The 20,975-nt window shown below is 38.7% G+C and overlaps 1 protein-coding gene and 1 long non-coding RNA gene across 2 annotated transcripts in view; one reads left to right on the top strand and one right to left on the bottom strand.

Moving 5' to 3' along the window:
• REV3L (REV3 like, DNA directed polymerase zeta catalytic subunit) overlaps positions 1-14,649 on the bottom strand; it is a 196,111-nt gene extending 181,462 nt beyond the window's left edge. Inside the window, exon 1 of the mRNA XM_061207643.1 lies at positions 14,122-14,649. Within this exon, the coding sequence (XP_061063626.1) occupies positions 14,122-14,260 (139 nt within the window). The 5' untranslated portion in view covers positions 14,261-14,649. The remainder of the gene's footprint in view (positions 1-14,121) is intronic.
• Positions 14,650-15,099: 450 nt separating this feature from the next.
• LOC133102605 (uncharacterized) overlaps positions 15,100-20,975 on the top strand; it is a 59,087-nt gene continuing 53,211 nt past the window's right edge. The window contains exon 1 of the long non-coding RNA XR_009703014.1: positions 15,100-15,185. This is a non-coding gene — a long non-coding RNA (uncharacterized LOC133102605). The remainder of the gene's footprint in view (positions 15,186-20,975) is intronic.

Below are 20,975 nucleotides of genomic sequence, written 5' to 3'. Positions count from 1 at the left end.
ATATAACAGACCCTAAAGAATACCTTGACAACTTTGAAAAATTAAAAACCATGTAAAGCATGGCAAAAAAGGGTTTTCTACTATTCCTCACTATAAATCACTTAAGGATTCCTGTTTGGTTTTGCTTTTTTTGATGCTGCTGGGTAAAATTATTATGAAGAAAGGGCTTGCCAACTTTAAAAACTTTTGAGAACTACATTAAATGACTTAAAACATGCTAATCTCTTTAGCCTTGCAGTTTTCTAATCCACTTTTATATAGAACTCAAGGGAAGAAGTCAAAGTATTTCATAATGTCAGATGCTGCATATATCATAGATGCCTCTGCTATCCTCTTCCTACCTCGTTACAATCTTATTAAAAACGGAGGATATTATTTGGGTTTCGGGTAGCATTATTGTTTTCTCAAAAAAGGTCACAGTCTGCTTGTCTTTCTTCTTTGTGGCCCACTGGAAAAACAACAGCCAAATGTAGCCACACTAATATAGCTATATGGTTGATTACATAAAGGCTGGCTAAAGAGATAAAGAGTTATACGAGAGCACTGCTTGAAACACTACCACTATATATATGTGTATATACTGTACACATTGCACACACACACAAACACATACACACGATGCACACTGAACTAGACAAGACTCAAAGTAATTTATTCTAAGTAACACAAATGTATTTTCCACCTATGCTCTACAGTCAATCATCTAAAAATTACCCTCCAAAGGATGATCCTACTTCTTGGACTGCTCTGTCAAAAGGAGTGGTCTCATGATAGCACCAAACTTAGAAGAGAAAAAAGTATATCAAAGATAGGATCCTTTTGAAACTTTTCATTTTAAGTCAGGGTTTTGAAAGGTAAGTTCTCTAAATAAGTGTTCTTCCATTCTGAAAGCTAATACTTAAACCTAACCTCAACTAAATGTGTTCTAAAAGCGTCATTTAAGATACAAACTTCGTTATAAAATGAAAAAAAATTATTTAAATAAAATGTATTTACCATAAGAATAAACAAACTAGAAAAAATATTTGCAACTCAATTCACAGAGACCAATTTTCCTAATATATGAAGAGCTCCTTGGAATCAGTAAGCAAAAGACCAAGACTCACAACAGAAAAGTGGGTAAAAGATAAACGAGTAGTATCCTGAAAAAGAAATACAAATGGCTCTCAAGTATCTGGAAGGACATCCAATCTCACTCATAATAAAAGAATGCAAATTAAAACTACACTGAGATCCATAATTTTTATCTATTAGATTGGTAAAGATCAAAACATTTGAGATCATAACCTTGGTGAAAATATGGAACAAGTCTCATTACTGCTGGTGGGAGTACAGATTGAGACAACCTCTGTATTATAGTTCTTCTTACTGGAAGAAATCCTTGTAAGACATTTAAAAAATGTAGTACATAAGATATATTCAGGCTGGTGTGAGCTGTTGGTCATTTAAAAAAATCTGTTGGTAATTGTCTGCTTTTTTAGAATATTGTTCATATAATGAAGCAGACAGGTGGACAAGTTTAAGAAGCTTTGATGATGAACACAGTAGTACTGCTCCATCTGCTCCTCACCTCATGATGGCCTATTGTGCACTTAGTGGGTGATCAATTAAATTTGCTGGGTGAATGGGACCAGGAATGATGCTGAAGGATGATGAGAATGGAATACAACAACTGAGAACAAGAAATTAACTAAATTTATCTGAAATGGTAAATAAATTGCTTAAACACTATACTTTTTCAAGAGCAGGGCACTGTACACTGACAAATGTTTCCTGAAAAATGAGTCGGCCAGCAACAGAGGTATAGCAGATTGTTGCAGTAATGGCTCCCTAATGAGTCACAGACTTTTAGGAAATTCCTCCCACACAGACTCTGGGCTTGGCCATGTGATTTGCTTTGGTCCATCAGAAAAGACAAAATATATGGGCTTGCCTTCACTTGCTGCTCCTACAAACCCTACTACTGCCTCCACATGAAGGCTAGCCTGCTGGAGACACATGGCTCTCCACCACCCCAGCACCAATATCCAGACATAGGAGTGAAGCCATTCTAGGCCAATTGGCTTCCAGACGACCTCTCAGCTGATTGCAGCTGCATAAGCAAACCCAGCCAGAAGCAGGAGCAGAAATGCTGAACTGAGCCCATGCCAGAATCATGGGCTAACAAATGGGTATTGTTTTATACACTAAGTTTTGGGGCAGGTTTCTTATACAAAAATTGATACAAGTGGGGAGGTGAATAGGATTAGTGGCCAAGGAAAATTTTTGTTTTACCTGTTTCTGCTTTTTTAAATTTCACAATGAGAATATATTCATATACTATTTAATTAACTTATAAAAATATTTTATATCAGATTGATATTATAGTAAAGCCCTACCATCACCTTATAAACACATACACATAAAAACAAAATAATTCAGTTCAAATGGGAACATGAATTTGAGAGGAGACATTAATATTGCTCAGGAAAAAAAGGGTCAATACAGAGTAGCAGGGTATATTTATTACAAAAAAAAATTAATGAATAAGAATACATTCATGGTCACTGTCATGTCTCAATAATGGCTATTATCAGATGCTGGAAGTGTTAGGAGACATACATCTCAGATTTTGCTTCTCTGCTTCTTCTGTTTAGGCAGGTAATGGCCTAATACATGTTCCCTCATTTTAATTCTCACATGCTATGAGGTAAACATATGCTGAATAACTTCAGGCAAAAGTTAATTAACCTCTTCATGCCTTATTTCCTCAACTGTAAAATGGGGATAGTAGTAACTATTTTATAGAGTTGTGAAAATTAAAACACTTAGAATAAGGCACACAGTAAGGGCTCAATAAATGGTCTATAACCTCTGTTGGTAAAATGATGTAACCTTAAAGTCTTTTGACTAACTTGGCTTCTATTTTATAATCACTAAGCAACATCAACCAAAGTGTGATTCATCAAAATTAATTTGAAAATCTTTCTAATAACTTCGTGAAAAAAACCAGAAGACAATGTTATTAAAAAACAAAACAAAACCTGGGAATATATGTAGAAAAAATATGGTGAAGAAAATTGAAACCCTAGGCAATAATGAATTCATTTGGTCCACATTCCACAATACTAAATGGGTTTAAAAACCAAAGGCTTCAATTTTTGTGTGTGTGTTACTAATTCACAAAAGGCAAAAAAAGAAGAGAGCGATAGTTCCCACTGTCACCTCTACTATGATCTCTGGCGCACACACACTTCCAACTCATTCTACCATCATTTTAAAAAAAGAAGGCACTACTAATGGCTTTGGAAAATAAGGCTCTTTCACAAGAAATACACTTAACCTAAATGGCAGTATTGGAAAACTGTAGTTACTCCTTGATCAATGGCTTAACACTGCCCTTTTTCAAGGCAAGATCAGGCTTGGATAGTTTTCTGTCTCTCTCTCTCTCTCTCTCTCTCTCTCTCTCTCTCTCTCCACACACACACACACACACACACACATATATGTATATATATGTATATGTATAGACACACACACACACACACACACACCCCAACAGTTTAAAAAGAAAAATCAGGCCTGGGTAGGGTACTTATAAAAAATAGCCAATTTTTTAAAAGTGTTTTAAACCAGTAATTACCTAGACTTTAGACATATGAGTCAGTGACCTACTGTAAAGAGCCTTACACCACAATGTACAGGTATTTTAGTTTGTCCTAGTCTGAGGAATGAATAAATGCTACAAAAATTCCATTTTTCATTTCAATTCAACTCAAACATTTTAAAGAGTGCTTGGTATATATGCAGTAATGTGGCAGATTCTGGAGTTAGAAGGGTTAGAAAGAAAGTAACAGTTATGTTACTATATATGCCAGATATTTGCTGCTTACCATGTTCAATCATAATAATCCAGTGAGGTAGAAATTATTAAAACTCACTTTACAGAGGAGGAAATTAAGGCTCACAGAAATAAAATAACTTATCCAGGGTTTCTTAGCAGCAGAAGGCAGTGTGGAGGGTCCTGGGGTAGGGGTGAGGGGCAGGAGGCACACGAGGGTAGTGCCATATGACTATTCCTACAGACAAACACAACACTCAGTGTAGTCAGTCCTTTATCAGCCATGTGAAAAGAGGCTAGGGCTGTGGAAGACCAAAGAGATAATCTTTTGGGAATGGGCAAAGGAGTCACAGAAGGCTTTAAAGTGGTTAATATTTGAGTTGTTACTTTAAGGATGAGTAGATTTATCAACTTCAATGCCAAGGTTCACCCCCACCTCCCCTCATCCCCAATATATTAACCAAAATAAATTACTTACTTGAAATTGAGAAAAACAATTTTGAGAGAAATCTTCCTCAGATATATTATTCCATAGTTTTAAAACAAATAATATGATGACAGTTTAATTTTTAGGTTGCTTTTATGTGGCTTGTCTTGGTTTTTATTCTGAAATGAAATTTAGATTAGTCATTTTCTTGTTCTGAGAAACTAGGAGTATGCCAACATGTTTTAACTTCACATTTTTTCACATATCAACATGTATTCTTACTTACAAAGTCTTTCATTTCACCATCTCAAACAAAACCTAATTTAATGTATAAATTACTTTGAAGTATAAATATGTATGCAAAATAAGATATTTCTTTTAATCCTTGTTATACTTCCTTGGTAGTTCTAATAAATGGAAGAAAAATAGAAAACTCTTGTTAAACTGTTATATATTACACAAGCATTTTTGAGGTAACATGCTTTCTTTTATTCTTTGAATCATATATATAGTAAATGCTCTCTTAATCCAAAGAAAATTAAATAACTGTCCCCAAGGAAATTGACCTCAAAATCTTAGTACTTCCCACAGCTATCATCTAAAAAGAAAACAGAATTGGACAAAAAAAAAACCTAAGTTTTCTGAAGACAATTACTGCCCTTTTTTCTCCAAATTTACTTTGCTAGGCATATATTCAATTTGTGCTGCAGAAAACAGTCCAGTTTGCCAATACTAATTAAGCAACAAAATATTTTTCACTTAAAAAAGTGAAATACTTAAAAATCTACAGAGAACTGGAAGAAACACAGAAGATCATCTGGAAAACTTAAAAGAAATGACAAAAAATAAAAATAAAAACCAAAAACAAACAAAAAACCCCCACCCAACCACACACCAAAAGGTTACATAGCTGTCATTAAGAGGGTTTTACTTATAATTTGTTCTGGTCTCAAAATGCATCTACTTTATGTCTAGACAGTGAAGTGTTTTTCTTTAAATTGCCTAAGACACCTACTCCTGCCTTATCTGTATCTTATCTGGAAACTATAAGTTAACACAATTTTACCCAAAGTTTACTGTACCTTAACTCCCATTATTTATTTCCTCTCTTATTTAGCATCACTGTGGTGTTAAAATGGCAGCCAGGTACCAAAGTGAGATATACCATCCCATATCCCATACCTTAATAAGTTTCTAAGTATTTCTCTGAAATATCTAAGGCTAATGGCAACATTCTTTGAAGCCTATTTAACCCCAACCTACTTAAACCCCAATCATTTTTCACTCATTTTTAATTGAACAAATTCTAATCCAATCAAAAGCAAGACCAGAAAAAGTTTAATTACAGCACCAGAGGAACTTGAAAGGTCTCCTGATTCATTCCCCTTTTCTTTGGAAAACTATATACATACAATTCTAGTATCAATTTTTGTTTATATCTGTCCTAAATTCCTCTTGTTATAGTCTAACCTTTATATTATTCTTTAAAAGAAGATAGCTAGTCATCACAAAACAAATCCTACTATAACCTAGTCTACAGGAAGAGTCTAAGCACTATCGGAAACAGCAGGCCCGCAAAGATTTCTAAACTGTGTACGTGCATTTTTTTGTCCTCTAAACGTCTGTATGTTCGCCTTTCAATTATAACCAATGCCTTTCCAATTTTCCCTCAGGTCTGGGGAGCCAGTGTGAGGCAGGCAGTAAGGGCCGAGAGTCAAGATCCGCAGTTTTCAGACCCAGCCCCACACCAACCAACCATAAAGTGGACAAATCCCTGAGCTTATCTATCTAGATATCAGTTTTCTTTAAATAAAATGAGAGAATTTCACCAGAACAGTGTTTTCCAACCCCTTTCACACTGTAAATAATATTTGTTCAGCACACTGGCCAACAAGAGGGCATTTGGAGGCATTGACATGGTGCTTGCCGAAAAAAATTTATCACATTTTCTTTATATAATTATGGAAGAAAAATTTTAATTTAAATAAAATTTGTAACAATATGAATGAATTTCAAATCCAACCTTTTTCACATCAGGAACAATATTTCAAAATAACAATGATGATTTATTTTTGCAGAACATACACGCACTATTAGGCAGTCACCTTGCAGTAAGCTAAATGGCACATCAGACAAACAGCTAAGAGGATCCAATACAGGCGAAATTCAGGCGTAGAGCTAGGTCCCCCAGGGCAACATCCCTGCTACCCAGTCCTCTCATCATCAGTGGCTGCACCTTGCACTGGATGACATGCTCCTCAAGCACCCAGAATGCAAACTCCAATAACAGCTCCACGATCCTTTCTTGACAAGAGGCAGCTGCATACTCTGGCTGGCTGAAGTAGATTCCAAGTAGTAAAGCACCTTCTTTAATGTACTTAAAATATAAAACACAGCAATAACTGCTAGTTATGCTCATCATGCTCTCTGCTTACAGGAACCCCACACCCTACCTTCAGACCCCACTCCACTAGGGCCCAGAGCCACATAACATCAACTGGAAGCTCTGAATTAGAAGACCTCAAATTAAACAGTACTGCAGTAATCATTTGACAACTATTTAGGACTACTATGCCCTTTTATTTTTGTTCTTCCTTACCAATTCTTGCAAGCACAACATAACCTAAAAAAATTAACTTTGAACAGGTATCACATGCACATGGCAAAAAACATCCCAAAGTTACCAAACAGTACACTATACAAAAATTAGACTCCCACCTTTGTCCTCTAGGCCACCAGTTACCCTCACTGGAGGCAACCACTGTTACAAAACTCTCATGTATCCTTCCAGATATATGTGTACAATATATATACTTACTTATAAATATATATTTTTATTTACATATATTTATTTATATTTATACATTTTATACACACATATATATTTTTTAAGCCACACAAATGGCAGCATACCACACATGGAGTCTTGCATCTTGCTTTTTTTCCTCTTAATATATCAGACATGGCACCACAGCAGTACACATATTGTTGCCTCATTATTTTAAGGACTGCCTAGTATTCCACTGAATAGATATGCCATAATACTACTTAACTACTCCCCTACTGGTTTATGTTTAGGTTGTTTCCAACCTTTTGCAATGACAAACAATGCGGCCACAAATATTCTTATATGCTCATTTGACACATATATAAAATCTTTTAGAGGATAAAATCCTTGAATGAAGTTGCTAGATGAAAATATACGTGAAAAAGGAAAAAAAGAACTAAAAAAAAAAAGGGAATTCCCTGGTGATCCAGTGGTTAGGACTCTGCACTTCCACTGCCAGGGGCCCGGGTTCAATCCTTAGTAGGGTAAGTTCCCACAAGCTGCGCGACACGGCCAAAAAAAAAAAAAAAAACACCACTAAAATATACGTGCACTTTTAAATTCTGAAAATGATTTCCAAATTGCTTTCCATAGAAAATGAACATTTTATACTCCCACCAGCAATATATGAGAATGCCCATTTCCCCTTCCTCTCACCCTCCCCAAGTTATACTATGTATCAATCTTTCCTAATTAGATAGGTGATAAATGGTATGCTGTAGCTTTAATTTACATCTTCATTATAATAAAATTGCGCATCTTTTCATATGAATTCTCTTTGCTCACTTTTTCTACTGGATTGTTTTCTAGGAGCTCTTTGTATATTAAGAGGAAATTAGTCCTTTGTGAAAAGTGTACAAATAATTTTTACTAGTCTACTTCTCTTTTAACTTTATGATTTTTGTTGTTACACAGAATTTTATTTTTACAGTGTAAAATTCAGCAATCTGGCTTCAGTTGTTTCATACTTTGAAAGGCCTTCACCATTACTAGATTAAATTAAAATAATTATCCTACGTTTTTTGTTTGTTTTCACATTTAAATCTTCTGACTTATCTGGAAGCCAACACTTTATTAAAGAATTCTTTTCACTACTGATAGGAAAGGTAGCATCCATTATCATACACTAAGTTCTTACATATATTAGAGTCAATTTCTGCTCTGTTTCAACCTCTGCTCTGTTTCATTGCTGTCATGTGCCAAAGCCATCCTACTCTGCAAAACATTTTAAAATTAAAATCAGTTTACGTATAAATGAGTATAATAAAACTAGAAATTACTGGCTTCCTTTAATATAAGAATCATTTTGCAGTTCCTAAACTGAATTTATATAATCAAGTTTAACACTATCATCATGCAATCATGCATTTTAGTTGATACTTATTTGGGAGCCCAATATCAACCTCAAGTCTTTTTCCCATATTTCTGATAGCTTTTCCTTAACCTTGTATAGTTTTTTTTTCCAAATTATAAAATCAATACATGTTCTCTGAAGAAAATCTGAAAAATACAAAATACACCTCCCAGAGATAACCAACCTTTATATTCTGGTGCATTTTTTCTGCATAAATGACTATTTTGCAAACTAATTTTTTCATATAATATACTGATAGCATTTTCCCATATTATTTTATATTATATTTATATTATAATCTTGAAAACATGACTTTAATGACATAAATTCTACTAAATGAATATGTCCAATTTATGTAACCATTTCTCAGTTGTTGAACATTTGGGGTTGTTCCCTGTTATGCCTATCATCTATTGATTAATTCTTGCAAAAAATGCTTGAGTTTCAAGCACTGTGGTCAGCATTGGCTGTATAATGGTGAGCAAAAATGAACGCATTACCAGCATTTATGGAGGTTACTGGGAAAAACAAACATTAATCTCCAATGTATATAAAAATTACAACTATAACAAGTGTTATGAAGGAGAGTTTATGGAGCTTTGAGAGTCTATGGAAGGCTTCCCTGAGGAATGACAAATTGGAATTTAGGTGAAGGAAAAGGAAAAACATTCTAGGCAGAGGGAACAGCAGGTACAAAGGCCTCATTGAGGGAGGAGCATGGCAAGAATAAGGGACTGAAATAAGGTCAATATGGCTGGAACATAAAGAGCAAGGCAAGAAGGACATGGCTCAAGCCATGACTGGATAGAGAGGTAGGGACCAGACTGTGCAAGACGTTGTAAGACATGTAGATGCCACCACATAAGACATGTAGCTTTGTCCTTATCCTAAATGCAATGGAAAGCTACTGAAGCATACCAAGTAGTATGGTGATATAATCAGGTTTGCATTTTGAAAAGATCCCTCTGATTACAGTGTAGAAAACAGATTAGAAGGGAACAGAAAAGATTGGGGTAGGCCAAGATTAGGAGGCTATTTGTTGTAAATGCATCCAAAAACGCTAGTAGTTTAGACTAGGGTGGTGATGGATAATGAAAGAAGTAGATGGATTCAAAAGATAATCAGATTTTGCCAAAAGATTTACATTCATAGATTAAAATCCCTAAAACTGGAATTATTGGGTCAAAAAACAACATTTCAAGGATTCTGACATGCATTGCCAAGCTGCCCAGCCAAGAGCAGTTTTCTCTCCATTTGTGAATTACCTTGTATCTGTTCCTCTATCAGAATTTTTATATTCTTTTGAAATTGCTTTAAAATGACTTAATCCATACTTCCTTCATGAAGCCTTCCCTGACTCCCCTTTTTGCCTGCTAGGTGGTCACTGAACATGTCCTCCTTTGAGTCCTCACTTTGTCTTACACACATTTCTTTTATATTCCAATTAAACTATGTTTCACTTATGTTTACATGTCTATCATCCCTCCTACATCGTGAGCTTCTGGAGGGTAAAAGTTGTTCATAACGACGGCACTTAAAAAATAGCTCAATATATATGCAGTAGGTTCTCATTAAGTGTTCACTGAATGAACTGAATCACATATTACAAGATTCCACTGTGTCCACAGATTTAAGAGGACTCCTGCTTAATAAGCTTCTGATTAACTGATGGTTATTTTAAGTCAAACACAATACAGAAAACTAATAAAATTTGCAACTCAAGCTTCAAATACTTACTAAATAAAGTGACTAATTTTGTTTGTGGTAAATCACTAAATCTCAGTAGTGCTCCTGAAAAATCTTTCTAATATTTATATCAAATAGGCATTATGTGATGTTAAAATATTTTTAAATGGTTTAGCAAAAAAAAAAAGCCTATGAACAAGACTTTTATTAGAGAAATTATTCATAATCTGAGTTGTTGATAAATGCTTTAGCTTTCAAAATTGTACTCATCTCAAATTTATTTAATAATCCCCCAAAATACCAAAAAAGTGAGGTTATTTTGCAACTACATAACTTTATATAGCATTTCACAATTATCAATTTCTTATGTTGAATAACCTGATTTCATAGCATCTAGAACAATCTACTAAAATTTTCACTAGCTGGAGGAAGACTTAGAGGGGGGGAGATGGCAGAGTTCCTTACAGTAATCTTAAAGTCAAGCAGCTCCCTCTATAGTCTGTTTGTCCTACTTTGTTTAATTACTTGCTTTGTGAACATCTCACTCACACTCTTCTATTTACTCCTACTCTGCATCTCAGCAGGGAAGCTTTTTGAAAGGATAATTCTGTTTAAATTGATGTTGAGAAAACTGAGAAAGCTGTCTAAGCTCAACATGAAATGAGTTACATCAGGCAACTAATAAGCAAGAGTTAGTATGTGGTAACTGGGCAGCTTCCCAGATCCACCTGAGTCAGATCCTTACAATAAAGCCTTAGGATTTTATTTGAAGTGAATTCCCAGAGCACTCATACCCATATTCAAATCTAAGTGAAAAAATGCTGTCCTGTACTTTAGTTATTTATAACCTTGCTTCCCACCACTAAAACAAGTTACCAAAAAATTGTTATATTGCTCAATGCATTGTATGTCAAAACAATATTCAAGGCATTTTTAAATGAGTGAAAGAAAAGCAGAAGAGGTTTTTGGTTTTTTAAAAATAATTCCATCACTTATACATAGAAAATTTAATTGATTCTCTCAGGAACCAATATCCTCAACCACCAAGAGATTAAATCAGTCAGTCAGGATTTATCATTCAAATTTGAATGTACAACTTTTTAAAATACCTTTTCAAATTTCACCAACTTAAAATATGAGAGCTTTTAAGCCTAAGACAATTTATTTCTTAAATTACTCAAATATGCCCTCAAAACACAGGACAATCAGAAGTCAGTTGGACTGTTTTCTAAAGCAGAAAAATACTTTTCATGCAATAATAGGAAAACTGAACTAGTAAAAACGTAATAAACTAATCGGTTCAAAATTTATAATATAAATCTGAAATGGTCACTTTATTTGGGAGAAAATTTCTTCTGCTGCTATTTTTCACAACTTCATTTGAAAAGCAAACTCAGTTTAAAAACATATTTTCTCCAAACCAAGGTAAAGAATTGAGGACTTCCAAAATTTCCTATGTATGAAAGACTTAAGTTTATAACACTCTAACATAGATTTATCATGTGTTACAATTTTTCATTAATTTTACTAATTAGTAGATATATAGTTTGTGCTTTTAAACAATAAATCTGTCTTCATTAAAAATTCTAGCATTCAGACTTTTACTAAGCCAAATTGACTTTTTTTATATTAATTATTTTCAAAATTTATTTTACTAGGTGGACTGGACTACTTTTCTTTGGGGAGAGAATTCAGAAGCAGATAATTATACAGTTTTTGTTTATGTTCAATTAATATTAATTTTACTGGGAGTTTATGACATGCTAAAAATGCTGGCTTGATTCTGAAAGCTGTAAACTCTAAATGTATGCCAGTGATGTCAAAATTTTTCACCTTTTGAGGAAACACAAAAATTTTTATGTTTGTGAACTATATTTATAGCAAACTCAATTCAATGATCCTTAACAACTTGTAGTTTGGGTTTCTCTGTATCAGGTTTTATATCTTTCAATGTATGTACAAAAAAGTCTAACTTTTATATTGATTTACATTATACATTTCAAATTGATTTTTTAATCCAGTTTTTTTTTTAAGGGGTGGGAGGGGGAGATGCTGGTAATCTATTGTAAGATGTCCCAGAGGAAAAAACACGTATTTCTTTTTATAGACTAGTTCACATGTCTATTTTTTTTTATATTGAGAAACACAGAAGTACACCATACTCTTTATTTTTTAAAGAATATTTTTTCACATAACAAAATTCCTCCTAGCTCACTCTGAAATTCACTTTTTTTCCACAAACAAAATTTCCCTATAAAACAGAGCTTGCAAATCACTCAGGGATACATATTTCATGACTTGTGCAGAGAAAAAAAAAAAAACTATGTGTAGAAAAGTAACCCAAACCATACAAACTGTAATACACAGCAATGCCACAGTATATCCTATTAGCAGGTCCCTTTATAATTTCAAAATCTGGCTGAACAGAGCTATATCAACATCCCTATCTTATTCCTTCTCTGCACCTGAAGTGAAAAAAAAAAAAAACAGTATATTACACTGAAATTCCAATTAGAAACAAAAACAGCACCACTATATTTAAAAGGGCAGAAAATCTATCCTTCAGAACTCTTTATTGCCTCTGTTGTCCAGCCTCCAAAGTTTCAGGTGTTAACACTTTCAACAAATTGTTAACAGCACCCAAATGTCCCATCTTTAAAAGTCCATATCATCAAAATCTTTTTCACTATTTTAAAAAGAAGCATTCTATCAAATCTCACTAACAACACTGAAATTTTTAACAAAGAGAATTCACATTAAAAGATAACTGCTTTAAAAAAAAAAAAAGATAACTGCTTAGAATGAGTGCTTGTGTTTGGGAAAGTGCTATTACCTTGATAGCCCACAGGAAAACTGACTGCAGTAATAAGATGAATGGTGATTAGGGCAAGGAGCATCAAGTGGGAAACGCTATCTAAAATCCCAAAGGGCAGTACATAGCTAGAGGTAAGAGCATCTCTTTCTAGGAGGCAGCTCCATTATTTCACGTAGGCAGTTCAAAGCATATAGAAAGGCAAAACAATTAAAAAACCTTGTAAATTTGGCCACTATCCTACTTACATTATCATAAACCCCCAAGAGCTTTTGAGAACGTAGCTTCTGTCTCCCCACCCCACTGGTTCTTCAAAATAGTTTTTATCTTAAATGTACGTGTATTTAAAATGCAATGCTACACCCCAGCACAGAGGCATTTTTTTTTTTAATGTTTGCGTTGCTGGGCTCAGCTGTGGTTCCTATGAAATTCACGCTATTAAGTGGGATGTTATACGTTGGGCAACATAAACACGCATTTCTTACTTCCGTGGATACACATTTCCCTGAAAGCAATGCACCTGGGGACGCAGCCCTGTGCCCCAGACTCTGAGGCTTTACTTTAAACTCTAAGGAGTTACGACCTGCACTCACAGCAGAACCACATGGTCACTTCAACAAGAAAGATTATCTGGCCCCAGGCGCCACTCTTCAGCCCACAGCATCTCCAGAAGGGGCAGAGGAGAGCGCTAGTGAGAAGAGGCGACGAGGAGCGATTGACAACAGAGCTGACACTTCCCCACTCCTCTGAAAGCCATTTCCAGCAAAGGGAACTTGGGAGACGCAGAGGGTGTCCGCGGTCCCACCAGCGACCGACCTCAGAGCGGGGCCCCGCGCACCCATTCACGGAGGACATGGCGCGGCCACCTGACCCGTCCTCCGGGGCGAGAGCGGTGCCCGCTCCGCCCGCCCGCGACCCCGAGTGCGGACCCGGCTCCCGACCGCCGCACGCAGTGTAAACACTCGGCGCCCGCCGCCTCCCCGCCTGGGGTGGGATGCGGGGGGCGGCGCACAACGCTCGCGCGGACCCCCATTTTTGCGCCTCTCGTCAGGCTCAGGCTCGGGAGGAAAGGCGAGGAGGGCCAAGGGGAGGGAAGACGCGGCAGCGATCTGCGGGGAGGGCCGGCAGCGTGCGCGCGAGTGCGCGGCGGGGAGGGCTGCCCGGGCGTCCGCCGCTCCCGCCCGCGCCCGCTTACCTGCCGGGGTCGCTCCGAAGACTCGCACCACCGGCACCTTCTTGACAGGGGCCTGGGTGAGGGGGGATTGGCAGATATCCAGCCCCTGCAGCGGGCTGGCCATGTAGTAGTCGGCAGTCACTATCCTCACTGAAAACATGTTCGCCGCCGCCGCCACTACCTCCTCTTCACTAGAGACCTGGCAGCGGCAGCAGCAGCGGCGGCTCCTTCCGCAGCGGCGGCCCCACAGCCGCGGTGGCGGCGGCGCCCCCTCCTCTCCGCGGCTCGGCCCCCTCCCCTCACACTCAGACACGGCGAGCAGCGGCGGCGGGCGGGGCGGTGTGGGCACTGCTGCCGCCGCCTCCTCAGGAGCACCCGGCAAGGGGCGACAGGAGAGAAGCCCTCGCGCTTTCGTCGGTGCTGGTGCTGCTACTGCTGCTGCCGCCACTGCCGCCGCCGCCGCCGGGAATCACACGGGCTCCTCCGTCCCAGGCTGCAGCTCTTGTTGCCATGATGATGATGTCACGGACGCAACCACTGGGGGAGGGAAGAAGGGGGGTTGTGTGTGCGGCGAAGAGAGGGCTGTGAGTAGCTGGGGGAGGGGAAGCGGCGGGAAAGGGAGGGAACCGGGCGGGCGCCCCAGCGGGACATCCAGGCGGGGGCCGAGTAGGTGTTTTCTCCCCCGCCCCCGGGCACGCAGCGAGGGCTGAGGCTGTCGGAAAGCTCGGCCAGCGCCGGGCGCGGGGGATCGATGACTCGGCCGGTGGGCATGGCCACCTGGGTGAGGGGCAGCGGAGGGAGGGGGCGGCGGAGCGCCGATGTCATGGATGGGCTCGGAGGGCCTGGCGGGAGGGGGGCGCCAGTGTTCAGGGCCGTTTTGGTGGCTAGGCGGGATTGGCCGGAGCCGCGGTGATCGCGCTCGCCTCGCCGACCGCCATTTCACATCCTGCAGAGAAGGCGGGGGCAGCCGCGGAAACGGCTTTTTACAAGGTAAGAAAACCCGCCCGCGGGGAGGCGAGGCGCAGCTCTCGTGCCGCCACAGCCTCGCAGGAGGGCGGGCGGCGGACGCAGCCGGCCCTTCTCAGGTAACGCCGCGGCCTCGCGCGTGGCCCAGGGGCGGTGCGAGGGGCGGGGGCGCGCGAGCGCGGGCTTCGGCCTATAAAAGAGCCGCCCCGGCGTTCGTTCCCCTACATGCGGCGCGAGCCGCCGCGCCCCCTCTTCCGGGGCTGTTGCGCAGTGTGTGCGTCCGGCCGCTTAATGAGTTTTATTCACGCTCAGCTCTGCTTAGGTTTGCCAGGGCTTGGCAGATGCAGTGCACAGGGATTTCCCACCGCGGTGTCTTTCTCCCGCCCCTTTCCTCCCCTCTCGCCCTAGTATGTCCTTCCTTGGTTTCCTCCTAGGGCCCACAGGCTGCGTCCCGGGCGCGCTCCTGGACATGTAAGGACTTGTCAGTTCCCAGTGACCTCCCTCCTCCCCTTCCTCCCCTCCCTTCCCCGCGGAACGTAGAATTAAGAGCCTTTCGGCGAAATTTTCGGCCGAAGAAAAAGGCCCAAGAAAGTCACCACGTCAGATGTGGACTTCCAGTGTTATTCATTAACAGTTTGTGTAAGGTTTTACTATCCTAAGGCATAAAAGAAGCAAAAGGGGGGGTGGGGAAGGACCGTTAGACAAAACAACTTTATCCAAAAGCGGGGGGGGGGGGGAGGAGGGGGGAATAGGGGTGCAGTTGTGAAACGGAGAGCAAAAAAAGGGTAGTAACAGATGCAGCTGGCTTGGCCATTATATTGGAACCGTTGGGTTTTTGTCTGACTTGGTCACTAATATTGGGCATGACCTTGGACAAATAATTTGGTTTCTTCGGGCCTCAGTTTCCTCATCCGTGCAACGAGAGTTTCACTTAAAAATCCATTAGGGTTTCTTCCCATCAAAAAGATTGAAGCAGTAGAAGGCAGAAACCGTGGTTTCAAGTTTGAAATATGCCACAGAATTAGGACTTTTGACAGTCATTTTCAGTCTACTCAAATTAGAGATCATTCTTTCACACGTGTATTATACAGGTGTTATTTTAATGGTTAGTAGGTTGCTGTATATTTGAAGTGGTGTGAGAGATCCTCATTTGGAACCATTGTGGTTCTTAAAGTAGGAAAATCAAAAGGCCCAGAGGGACAGATCACTGGTAAGCTGTCTATAAATCCCATAACATACAATGCTAATAAGAGTTTATGTTCCGAGGGATTCGAGACTGATTACCACAGCAAATTAACCTGCAGTTTTCAACCTGAGAGCATGATTGTAAACATAGGTGGCAAGATTTCTACTAATATACAGGACCTTACCTAATATTTTAAGAGGCAAAATCTAAGTTGATTTTAGTTTTAGAAAGCTATAGAAGTGACTTAAAAATAGGACTACCATACTAAATGCGTTTTCTGGTAAAATATTTTGTACAAGCTGAATATCAGATGCACAGTACTAGTGATTCTCACAGTATTTCATGGCCCTAGTGTGTTCTTTAAAATTTAATATTTTGGCACTTACTAAGTTACATTTTTGGGGGATGGGGCCTGGACCACCCACCTCTGTCATGATTCTTAAGTAATATAAAATCGAGAATCCCTGTACTATATTATAATCAAGTACATCCATAATATTTAAATTATATTATTCCTAACTAGAAAAAGGTAAAAGTATGAGATTCACAGATTAGCTATTTCTAGAAAAGGGTTTCTTTCCTCCTACCTCTTGAATCAACTCATTTACTTTAAAAAAAGGCAGTTGCACCCATCATTCAAATCCTTCTAGAACTCCAAGGAAAGAATGTTCACTCTTGAAGAAAAACATTTGCAGCATGAAATTAGGATATTGTGTCCATTGCATGTAATCAAATTTAAGTTAATGCTCAAATTGAAAACCTGACAATACTCCCCTAATTAATCATTATCAAATGTGTTTTATAATTATATTCTCCTGAGGTAAGAAAGAGCTCTGGAATTTTGAGTCAGAGAATGAAAAATTAAACCATCAGTTACTAGGTAAATGAGTTTGGAAAGATAACTGTATTTTGGGGGGTTTCTTTTCTCATCTATGAAATGGATAGTAATTCCTGTTTTAACTTTTCAGGGATATTGTAAGGCTTAATCAAATGAGATAATGTATGTGAAAGTATCATAATAAACTTTGACATCAGAAATTTAACTCATCTGAAAACAGTAAAATCATTTGGAACTGTTATCTACATACAATATGAGAAATGCCAAAATTGAACTCTATACTTAACAAACTTAAAGCATCTCGTTTTGTTATTGCTGTTAATGTTGAGTGACTATTTGCCAGGTGATTTGAGATATAGCGAGAAACAAAACAGACATGGTTCCTGCCCTGAGAGAGTTTATAGTCCAGCATCATAGAAATATATTTCAGTCATATCAAGTGACATTTTATCATCTCTTCTAGTTCACTAACCTATACTCACCATGTCATGCCTTTAGTAAAAGCCTGCTCAGCCTTCTGTACCAATACTGTTCAATGTCTGTTAGCAATTTATAATCTAGAACAGAAGGCAATGGATACCATAATTTTTTGGCAGATATTATAAGATGGCTTATTCAACATTTATCCAACCCCCCTTCTAGCTTGCTTTTCTGTACTTTAGAAGCTAGAAAATTAAAAAATACTAGAGTACTGGCATGGATGAGTGGTGTGCTGGTAAATCATTAACAATGACTGGAGGAGGGGAAAGACCCTGATTTGTAGCATTGACCCATTTTCATGGTGTGAATACTCCCAAGCTACCAAAGGGACTTCACTGAATGGGGAGTTAGTTGGAGAAGATGCTAACAATTATATGTTGGCTTCAGCGTTTCACTACATGTAACCTAGTTTCCAGCAATCAGATGCACCCATTCAAGACGTAGATCTGAAAATGAGCAACGTGATGCCTCAGTTGCACTCAGGGAGATGGGATTTTCTGGCAGACACCGTGGTGGAGGTGTGGTTCTTCCGGGTAGCTGGGGAGGAGTTCTGGCATCCATTTTGAGAGTCATAGGTGCTGACTGGCAAGTGGTGCTAGGATGGCTTTCTGCTAGAATAGCGGCTGTGATGTGGGATGAAGTGTTCTTCCCGGTTTGGTTTTTCCTGGATGTTGTTTCTAGCCGTGTATTATCCAAGCCTGGTTCTCTGGTCCTCTGGTCCTCTCAGAGATCTATGAGCTAAATACTATCCTTTAATCCCTTTCTGCTTAAACTAGCTCAGTCACAGTCAGCTACACAATTTGTTGAGCCCAGAGCAAAATGAAAAATGAAAGGCCCCTGTTCAAAAAGCAGGAAAAAAGTGCCATTATATGTACTAAAATACAAAGCTTTTTCTTTCTTCCGTCATCTCTCCCTCAACTTGTCATGCTGTTTTTTAATTTGCTTTTTAATGTCATTCTAAGAAAAATTAGAATTTAAATTATTAGAATGAATTTTACCATTTGTCTTTATATTGTGCAGTGCTATTTATAAATGCAAATATAAGAGCATTTAACTCATATATGGAATCACCAAAATGACACAATTCATATTTCGTAGCTTGTACATGCCACGAGGATGTATTTTGTGCTTATCAGAACAGTGTAAATGCAGCGCAAAACTAACTCAGCTGTTTTTCTTTCCCTTCTTGATGTGCACACATCCTACCAACCTGAGTAAGGAAGGACTGAACAGAAAGGAACTATGGGTTGCCCTGCCTTTCCCCTTCCTTCTATGTCATCATTTTCAGTGTAAATGGTCATACAGGGAAGTAACACACACAAGTAAGGCTACGATAGAGTTCTTTGGTCACTTGTATTTCTTAGGATGCCATTACCTTCTTTCTGCAGCTGAAGCAAGTTCTGGTTGAAATGGAAAGCATAGCCTCTTGGAACTGTCAGTGCCTCCACTAAATCAGTCATAGATATAACATGTTTGCCTTGTAGTCACTTTGTAACTCCCTGAGTTCCTGAAAGCTTAGGTTCGCCAGCATCCTGTGCTTGTGAGGCATTATGCAGACTGTATGCAAACTGGGTAGTAAGCAAGAAGACAAACAGATTGCCTCCTCTGCTTGCAGGTATGATCCATTGTACCACTTCTTTTATAAAACAGACATTCAAACATAAAAGTATTAAGATTTTCAGAATGGTAACTGCAGAGCATTAAAGCAAGCAGTGGGCCCTGTATGACTGCACAGTTTGCATGCCCATGAAGTTGACCCTGAGCTCAGTGTTTCTCAAGGGGGCTTCTCCTGATATTTTGGATGAAACAATTCTTTATTGTGCAGGATATTTAACATCCCTGGCCCCTGGGCACTACATGCCACTGTGATAAAAATGCCCTCATACATTTCTAAGTGCCCCCCAAAGAGGAGTTACTTCTCTCTACTGAACTCCTGTAGTGGACTCCACTGTCTGCAGCTAGGAACCATGATCATTGCAGATCCTGGAAAGGTCATGTGCAGTTTTTGCTATGGATTCTCAAGCAGAGCAAAATACAGAGTTGAGTTAAAAAGATTTCAAAATTCTCATACCTGGGAGAGCAGAATTATGGTGACCTTTTTTCCATTGTCAGAAAAATAATACCACCTACCTTGGTGATGAAACAAACATTTGGGATGAAAGTTTAAAGGGGATCAGTGGGTTTTAGGTGTCACATGCATATAAATGGTAGTTGATCTTTTCTAAGGGAAATTTTTACCCAATCCTTCATACAGTGTCTGGCCTCTATGAAACCATGATGGTAAAGAAACTCATTTCCTCCCAGAAGGGATTTGGAAGACCTAATTAAGTATGGCAAACTCTGGAGGCAATTGCCATCAGCTCTCCTCACTCTCAAAAGACTTCATGCAGGTTTCCCCCAGTTTATTCATAGCAGCTGTCTGGGTATAAGGTAGACACATAAATATGCACTGCCTGAATGATAAAATATTTTTTGACTAAAAGAATGGGGTTTTATGTCTCTTTTTAAAAGAAACTAAAGGAAAGTCAAATTAATCATTGTGGTGAGAGCTGAATTTCCCTCTGTTCTTATCTTTTTAACCGATTAATCTACTCAGTTACAGGGAGAAGCAAAACTTTGAAAAAACAACTCTCAACTCTTCCACTTCCATAAATTAGCAGTAATAGTTTTAAGGGAGAGAACAATGAGCCTATAAATTAAAGATGATGTTTGAGAAACAAAAAAGAAGCTTTCAGAATAGAGTAATATTAGAATTGATGATTGAGCTTTCCAGGACCCTCATTTAAATTACATGTCCAGAACTGATATTGGGGCATTTCTGATGGATCATGACTAGGCAGGAAGAAACCAAACACACATGGAGGGAGATTAGATTAAGTTCTCAGTTTAAATAATCAAGATTCAAAATCTCAGAAGCAGTGTGTCTGTAGAGCAGCATATCTCAGGCTGGTTTTCCCTGGCCCCAGAGTCCCCACTGCACTTACATATTCACAGCTTAAATCACATTCCAGGAAAACATCCACTAATAATTTTTGTTATTGACAGTGAACTCTCCTGGGTTTTGATCCTAATTTTACATCCCCATTCCAGGGACCAGGAAAGACTATTTACTGTCAGATGTGTAGGTCACAGACCAACACTTATATTTCCTTATTTTCTCAATAAAGTGTATTTTTCCAATCTTAAAGGTTTGAAATGCATAGGAAAGAAATTATGGAAAACCATAAAGAAAATATAGGACACTCAATCCCACCCAAAGGCAGTCATAATTAACATTTTAGTCCTTTTTTTCCTAGAAAATTTTTCTATAAATATATTACACAGTGGAAGTAATCCCCTGGTATTTTTCACTTTACATTGTAGCAGAAACATTTCTCATGCAAATTAGAATTTTTCTATAAATTA

This window comes from Eubalaena glacialis, chromosome 12, assembly GCF_028564815.1.
Source record: "Eubalaena glacialis isolate mEubGla1 chromosome 12, mEubGla1.1.hap2.+ XY, whole genome shotgun sequence".
NCBI classification, from domain to species: domain Eukaryota; kingdom Metazoa; phylum Chordata; class Mammalia; order Artiodactyla; family Balaenidae; genus Eubalaena; species Eubalaena glacialis.
Note: the sequence above shows the minus strand (reverse complement) of the source record. Positions and strands in the feature narration are given on the sequence as shown.